Source organism: Pteropus alecto, unplaced genomic scaffold (assembly GCF_000325575.1).
Source record: "Pteropus alecto unplaced genomic scaffold, ASM32557v1 scaffold30, whole genome shotgun sequence".
In the NCBI taxonomy this organism is placed as follows: domain Eukaryota; kingdom Metazoa; phylum Chordata; class Mammalia; order Chiroptera; family Pteropodidae; genus Pteropus; species Pteropus alecto.
Window position 1 is genome coordinate 4143884 of NW_006429782.1, and position 7700 is coordinate 4151583.

At 57.2% G+C, this 7700-nt stretch overlaps 1 protein-coding gene across 1 annotated transcript in view; it reads right to left on the minus strand.

Moving 5' to 3' along the window:
- C3 (complement C3) overlaps positions 1–7700 on the minus strand; it is a 29435-nt gene that overhangs the window by 19657 nt on the left and 2078 nt on the right. Inside the window, exons 5-18 of the mRNA XM_006904148.3 lie at positions 6265–6359; positions 6093–6175; positions 5919–6009; positions 5563–5665; positions 5319–5445; positions 4953–5068; positions 4720–4869; positions 4092–4301; positions 3752–3958; positions 3243–3401; positions 2768–2897; positions 2451–2522; positions 2095–2295; positions 34–142 (exon numbers count right to left, since the gene is read on the minus strand). Of these exons, the coding sequence (XP_006904210.1) occupies positions 34–142; positions 2095–2295; positions 2451–2522; positions 2768–2897; positions 3243–3401; positions 3752–3958; positions 4092–4301; positions 4720–4869; positions 4953–5068; positions 5319–5445; positions 5563–5665; positions 5919–6009; positions 6093–6175; positions 6265–6359 (1853 nt within the window). The remainder of the gene's footprint in view (positions 1–33; positions 143–2094; positions 2296–2450; positions 2523–2767; positions 2898–3242; positions 3402–3751; positions 3959–4091; positions 4302–4719; positions 4870–4952; positions 5069–5318; positions 5446–5562; positions 5666–5918; positions 6010–6092; positions 6176–6264; positions 6360–7700) is intronic.

The window sequence follows — 7700 nt, forward strand, 5'->3', positions numbered from 1 at the left end:
GGCTTGAATGGGGGGGTGTCATCCCAGCCTCACCCATTTTTCTCTGGGTCTTTTAACTCCTCGATGGTCCACAGCCAGCTCTCAGGGAACTGGCTTCGGGAAATGATGTCTTCTTCTGGAATGACGTCCTCATCCAGGTCACCTGGGAAGGTGAGAAGCGATCTGGGTCTAGAACAGACCTTCTTCCCCTGCAGTTCCCTTAGACACTCACCTCGACAGGCCTGGAGGGGCTCCTAGCAGTTAAACACGCCCATGACCATGTGATGACTTTTGGGGGGCCCAGGCATGTTTGTCTTTCAGGGCTCTTGCCTCCACAAAAACATTCAAAGCCCTATTTTACAACTGTGCCGGTATAAAGGAAAAAATAATCCAGGCTGGGTAACGTCCATTTCCCCAGCTCTGGTTTTCAAAGAAATGAAAGCATTTTGTGAGCCTGTAAAGGCATCGCGGCCTCGCGGCCCTGTGCCTGCTGTGTCTGAGGTTACGGGGGTCCTAAAAGCAGCCGGGTAAGCAGAGAGGTTCCAGACTCGTTGGAGACCCTGAGGAGGTGGTGGCCTTGATGGCCAGCTAGACACCATCAGCAGCTGAACAAGCCTGGGCTCGAAGAGGGTTCAGCCGGGCTGTGCTCTCCACACAAACGATGGCAGATTGTAGCCTGGCTTTGGGTCTGACATCTAAGTGGGTGGGATGCCCGAACCTACTCGTGCTCCGGAGTAACCCATCAAAGCACCTTCGGGGTGCCGACATCACAGCAACCCTCTGTCTCACCGCCAACTGGTGGGACAAAATACACAGTACTGAAAACCGTGTCCCAGCAGCCCACTGTCTTGTCTGACTTCCTCAGTAGCCCTGTCTCCTCTTTGTAATGGTCTCTATGTCACTGGAGTAGAAAGCAACATGCCTAGTCATTATCATTTGCAAAGCGATTAAAGTCCTTTGCTCATGCGTGTTGGGAATCTTTGCATCTTTTGAGGCTGGGTGGGGGTGAAGGGGGTGCTGCTATCTTTCCAGCTGGAAGGACCGAGAAATATTTGTCCACTTTGGCAACAGCTATCCTTGAGAGGTGGCTACTTATTTCTAAGTCTGCCTCCGCTCCTCCAAAAAGCACACTTGTGCACAAAAATTACGTGTTACCATATAAGGCATCCATCTATAACTTATGTTACAGGCTAAGTGAAAATTGATCTTTGGGGAAATCATCTTGACTTAAATTTTAAAAGAAGTTTAAAAAAGGAACTCTACAATGGGTGGCAGACACCAGCTTAATCAAGGGACCAAGCCTCCCATCCCTGATAATGGGACAAAACAGTGTCACGTGCCTCCTGATGTGAAGCACCAAGGAGGACACAACCTGTCTACTGCGACAATCCTGCCAAAACGCAAAACCTAAATGCGATCATGAAGAACCGTCAGACCCGAGTTGCCAGACAACCCTCAAAACGCCCGGCCTGTATGTTCTTATATGTCAAGAACGCGAAAGTCATAGGAAGACTGAGGAGCTACCAGGGGTCGGACAGATGCAGGGAGGACACAGGACACACAAATGCCATGTGTGATTCTGAGCTGGATCCTTTTCCTATCAAGTACTAAAACCTGAAACAAACGAACAAAAAACCAAAGAAACAACAACAACAAAAAAAGTGGGAAAACTTGAGCGAGGGCTGTGGATTAGACAGTGGGAATGACTCAACGCTGACATCCTAATTCCGATGACTGCGCTGTGGTTTTTAGGAGAATATCTCTGTTTCCAGAAAATCCACACTAAGCTGTTTAGGAGTCAGGGCACCAAACAGTTCAAGGGGAAAACGGTTCTCAATCTGCACGACAGTTTTTCTGTAAGTGGAGAATGTTTAAAGAGAAATAAAGATGATGTGTGTGTGTGTGTGTGTGTGTGTGTGTGTGTGTTGTTTTGCCAGCCTGCCACTATGAAAGTTTCCTTAGTTTTTAAGCAAAAACATTCTTTTCTGTGACTTTTCATCCTGCGACTGATGACATAGTTTCTCTCAATTTCCAGTCCCCAATGACAGGGAGCCCCGCCCCCACCCCGCCACACACAGACTCGGGGGTCCCGCGCCCCCGCCACCGGGGACTTACTCCTGGCCAGATCCAGGGCGCCGTCGTGGCTGAGCTGGAGCCGCAGACGGGTGATGTGCTCGCAGCAGTCGAGGAAGGCGGCCACGCAGGCCTGGCCTTGCAGGATGAACTGCGCCCGGCGCTGGCACGGGAACTTCATGGGGTTGTCCCGCATGCCGTCCTCACAGCACCTGCGCAGCTCCTTGTCCTTGTACTCGCCCGCTGTGGGGGCGCAGAGCCGGTCACGCCCTCGGCGAGGCGCGGGGGGCCGAAGCAGCACACATCCGCGGGGAGAGCCCCCCCAAACCCGGCCCTTCCCCTCCCGCTGCTTTGGCTGGGGTCCGGGACGGACGAGGTTCGAGGGCGGGGGCGCCCACCTTTGTCCTTCCGCTTCTCCATGAGCTGCACCGAGCGGCGTCGCCGGACGGCGGGCTTCGGGCACTCGGCATCTGAGGGGCAGGTGGACCGGGAATGAGACGGATTAAGCACCTACTGCATGCCCATCGTTCACTGCCCGCAGCGGCCGCCGGGCCGGAGTGTTAGCCCTCCGATTTAACAGGGGAAACTGAGGCTCGGAGAGGAGAGTGATTTGCTCAATAGTGGTGGGGGCAGGACTTGAGCCCGGGGCGCCCTGATGCCATCTGGGAGGTGGAAGCGCAGCCCCACCCTGGACGTCTGCTGTCCCCCTCCTCACCTGCCCTCTGGTCAGTCATCAGGCCTTTGTTCGTCTGGAAGGCCAGCCCCGCGTCCTTGAAGACACCCGCATAGTCCTTCCCGCTGCCTGGCGTGCAGCCTATGTCCGCCTTCTCCACCATGTCCCAGATCTGCGGGGCGCGGGGTGGTCAAGGCCGGCTGACGCCAGTCCCGCGGCGCCTGCGGCAACTCGCCAGCACACCCCAGGCTGTCCGCGGTGGGCCATCCGGAGTGCGCAGTTGCTGGACCCAAGCCCGTGCCCATTGCCACGACCACCTCCAGCCTGGACCCTGTCCGCCCACGTTTCCATCTGCAGCCTGAACTTCAACCCATGCCCACACCTGTGTCCATTTTGACCTCTGCGCTCCACTCCCACCCGACCCCACGTGGTCGATGCTCCCCAGTGCCATCCCTGCACCCGCCGCCACCCCGTTGCCTCCGCCACCTCTCACCACCTCAGCGACATGGGGGCGCACCTTACTCTGAGTCAACTTGTTCTTCTTATTCAGCACGAACACGCCTTTGTCCACGGCCACCAGCCCCACCCGGGCCCCCTGGTTGCCCTCGATCCTGAGGGCCATCTGCTGTCCAGGTACATGGGGCTTTCCTTCCTTCCTGCCACTTTTTACCACCAACTGTGGGGAGTGGGGAGAGGGGAGAGGGAGAAGTCAGTCCCGGGAGACCCCAGCCTTGGTCAGCCAAGGACAGAGGGCGTCCTGGGCTGGTCTGGAAGGAGGGAAAGGCGGCAGCAGGGAGGGGAGAAGGGAGAAGCGTGGAAACAGCATCGAGCAGAAAGTCAAGGGAGGGGAGAGGCCTGGGAGCGAGGGAGGTACTGAGACCAAAACGGACAGAGAAGACGGGAAGGAGAAGGGGAAGACACAGGAGCTCCGCGAGCGACGGAGAGAAACGGCTTCGAAAGCTTGGAGAGAGGCGGAGACAGAGAAAGAGTCCTGAGATGGACACAGCGAGACCCAGGGACGCTCACCGTGCCCACACACATGTCCTTGACGTCCACCCACACGGAATCAGCCACCACCTCCCTCTGGCCGTTGGTGCCCATCATTGTGTAATAGGCCACCAGGCGGAAGGAAGGAATGAAGTCCGTGGTGATGGTCAGAGGCAGCACCACCAGGGTCTGGCCAGCATCTCGCTTCTGGCGTCCCACCTTCAACACCTTCCCCTTGTTCATGATCTGCGGGGGACAGGCTGGCATCAGGATCGGGGTGGCAGGAGGGAGGGGTGGGGGATGCAGGATGGGGGAGGGCTCTGGGGGTGCTGGGGAAGCGAGGAGGAGGGGGGCCTGGGGGTTCCAGGAAGCCACAGACCAGGTAGGTGTAGTAGCCAATCTTGGCATCCAGGCCGGGGTCCGTTCGCAGGTGGAAGTTGACGTTGAGCGTGTCCCCTGGCTTCAGCTCCACGCGGGGCACGGACAGATGCAGGAAGTTGTTGGAGTTGCCCATGGTGTTGTAGGGCAGGGCCTGCATGGTGTTGGTGGCCTGTCGTGCCTTCGGAATGCCCTCCTTCATGGTGCGTACCTGGGCGGGGAGAGAGGGATGCATGTTGCCCGCCACCCCCCCCCCCACACACAAGATGTTCCCATCCTAATCCCTGGGACCTGGGAATATGGGACCTTACGTGACAAGAGGGACTTTGCAGATGGGATTGAGTTAAGGATCTGGAGACAGGGAGACTATTTTGGATTATTCAGGTGGGTCCAATGTCATCACAGGATCCTTATAAGACATATATGCAGATGGCAGTACTCCCTCGTGTGGACAAGAACCCCTCTGTGCAAATGAAACACCTCTATGTGAATGGCGAGGCCCCTGTATGAGAATGAGGGACCCCACTATGCACAGGACAGGATCCCTTTGTAGAAACGTCAGGACCTCACTGTACAAATAAAGTCCCCCGGTTCCCCGGTGTGAGGTCCCATGGCAGGTGCAGACTCACGGTGATGTCCAGCGGCTTCCGGTCTTTGTGTGTGTTGATGATTAACTTGGCCACACCGTCATCCTGGGTCAGGGACTGCACGTCCAGGGAGTCCTGAGTTGCCACGGGGACGCGGCTGGCCGGGGAGCCGTCCGGGTTCGTGACGAACACCTGTGGGTGCAGGGGCAGGTGAAGGGGGTCCAGTAGACCCAGAGGGTGGCCAGAGCTCAGGAGCAGAGTAAGGGGTGTCTCACCATGAGGTCGAAGGGCATGGCGGGCTTGAAGAACCTGGAGGTCTTGGTGAAGTGGATCTGGTAGGGGGAAGTCACGATGGGGATCCCAGAGCGTTCCGCCTCCACCATGTCGCTGCCTTCGGGGGGCAGGGGGCAGCCGTGAGGGCAGGCTCTAGGGCCGCCCCTCAGGCTGGACCCTGCCTTCATGCTGGGCCTCCCTCCTCAGACTGGGTCTCCGCCTTCGTCTGGGCCTCCCCTGTCAGACTGGGCCTCCCCCGTCAGACTGAACCCCACCTTCATTCTGGGCCCCCTCCTTCAGACTGGGTGTCCCCCCACAGACTGGACCATGTGGTGGCACTGGGCCTCTGCCCTCAGGGCAGGCCTCACCTGAGTGTAGGATGACGGTGACGGACACGTACAAGGACTTGCCCACCAGGTCACTGTCTCTGGAGAGCTGCACCCCTTCCAGAAGCACCTCTCGGCTCAGTGTGGCCTCCCCCGTGCCATCCTCTAACTGGAGGAGGAAACGAGAGTCTCAGCCAGGGGGAGGGGTTCCGGTGGGGAGGGGACTCAGAGAGGGAGAAGGAGGCCTTCAGAGTGGAGGAGGCTCAGGGAGGCCTCTGGCAAGTACCACAACGCGGGTGAGGGACTGGGGCAGCGAAATCCTCTGGTCACCGTCCTGGATCCCAAAGATGACAAAGGCCGTTCCATCCACATTCTTCCCATACAAGAACCTGTGCGGTGAGGAGAGGCTCAGATTCTCCCCCGTGGAAAATCTGAGTGTATCCCCAAACTTCCACTGGCCATGTGAGGACCCGGAGCCCCCGGCCCCTCGTCTCACCCTGACCTAGTGCTCACCTGGTCCTTCACCTGGCCTTCGCCTAGCCCCTCACCTGGTCCCCATCTGACCCCTCCCTTGGTCCCTCGCCTGGCCCCTCACCTGGCCCTCAGCTGACCTCTCATCTCGCCCCACCTCTCTCCCCTCACCTGGCCGTGATGGTGACCTCCAGGCCCTTTGGGTCATCGATGTAGTAGAATTTCTCTTCAGGCTCCACTTGGACCTCAAAACTGGGCAGCACTGAAGGAGAGATGGCGCCGGTTGGGGGCCGGCGTGGGGTCCAGTGTGGGGGGCCCCCCGCCCTGGCTCCCCACTCCTCTTACCGTACTCCTTCACCTCAAACTCCGCGGAGAAGACCTGCTGTGGCGAATCTTCATAGTAGGCTCGGATCTTCCACTGCCCCATGCTGTGGGGAATGCAGGTGAGTGAGCAGGCTAGCCGGGCAGCGCCCCTGTCCTCCCGGAATAGGGGAGCCCTGCACCCCTCCTGACATACTTGACCAGCTCCGGAATATTCCAAGACAAGGGCAAGATGCCAATCTGGTTTTGAGAAGACAGGGGTTCCCGCTTGATGGGAACGCCTTCGGGTGTCTGTGGGGAGACAGGGAGAGGTGTGGCTCTTCAGAGACCAGGCCGCTAAATTTCTCTCTGCGTCTGGACACTCTTTGTGTCATGTTGACAGAGGCAGTGGTTAAAAACATGGACCCGAATCAGTCAGCCTCAGTTCAAATCCCAACTGTGCTACCTATAAGCTGTGTGACCTTGTTCAAGTTACTTAACCTCTCTGTGCTCAACGTGCACCTCTAAAAACAGGAGAAAAACATAGCCCCTACTTTACTGGCTTGAGACATGGTTCCTGTAGGCAGGAGCTCATTGGTATCGGTGCCCCCCGAATATTAATAATAACTAGTACTCACTACCTACTTTTGCACCGCACCCTGAGCGAGCATTTGATTTGTGCTAAGCCACACGTAAGTGCCTGCATTTGACATTTTGACTTACACAAATAGCAATTTCATGTACCCATATTATTGCCAGTGTTGCCAACGGACATCAGGAGACATCCCATGCAAATATGGGTTTCCGGCTTCTCCTGGAAATCGGGGTAACTGGATAATGCTCTCCTGGTGACATTCCACTCCCCTCCTTCCTTTCTCCCTCCCCCCATCCCTTCTTCCAGTAAGTTTTTGTTAAGCCCTACTATATGCCAAGCACTTTGTTGGGTTCAGGAGATAAGGTCCCTGAACAAAAACATAAAACCCTTCCCGTAGGGAATTTAGGTTCCGTGGAGGTTGGCGCAGAGGGCGATTAACAAACAAATTAATCCAATTTACAGGATGGCAAAAGAAGATGGTAGAAGGGGGCGGTGCTCTGGGAGGCCTCGCTGTAAAATTGGGGCATTAACAAAGCCTCGAAGATGGGAAGGGGGCAAGCGGGGAGGATATTTGGAGGAGGAGGGTTTTCTGGGCAGAGGGAGCAGCCACTGCGAAGGCCCCCGTGCCTGGCCTGGGGGAGGAACAGCCAAGAGACCCCTGTGGCGGGAGCAGAGTGAGTGAGGGGGAGGGGGCGGAGGGGACGGGGCAGGTCGTGCAGGGCCTTGTGGGCAGCGGAGAGGATGTGGGCTTTCACCTCCGGCAGGTGGGAGCCTTGAGTCAGGTGCTCACAGGCGCCCCTTGGCTGCAGCAGGCGGAACACACTACTACGTGGAATTACGTCATTATCCCAGTCTTCAGATGAGAAAACTGAGGCTCAGGAAGGTGAGCGACCTGTCCAGAGTCACAGTAGCCAGGGGTTTATCTGGAGTGGGAATGAATCCCTGGGCGCAAGCATCCCTCCACGCTGTCTCCCTGGGTCCTCCCGCATCTCCAGAACTCTCTGTGCCTCTATGTATTTCTTTGCTTTTAGGTCTCTGCCGCTGTGCCTTTCTGGTGT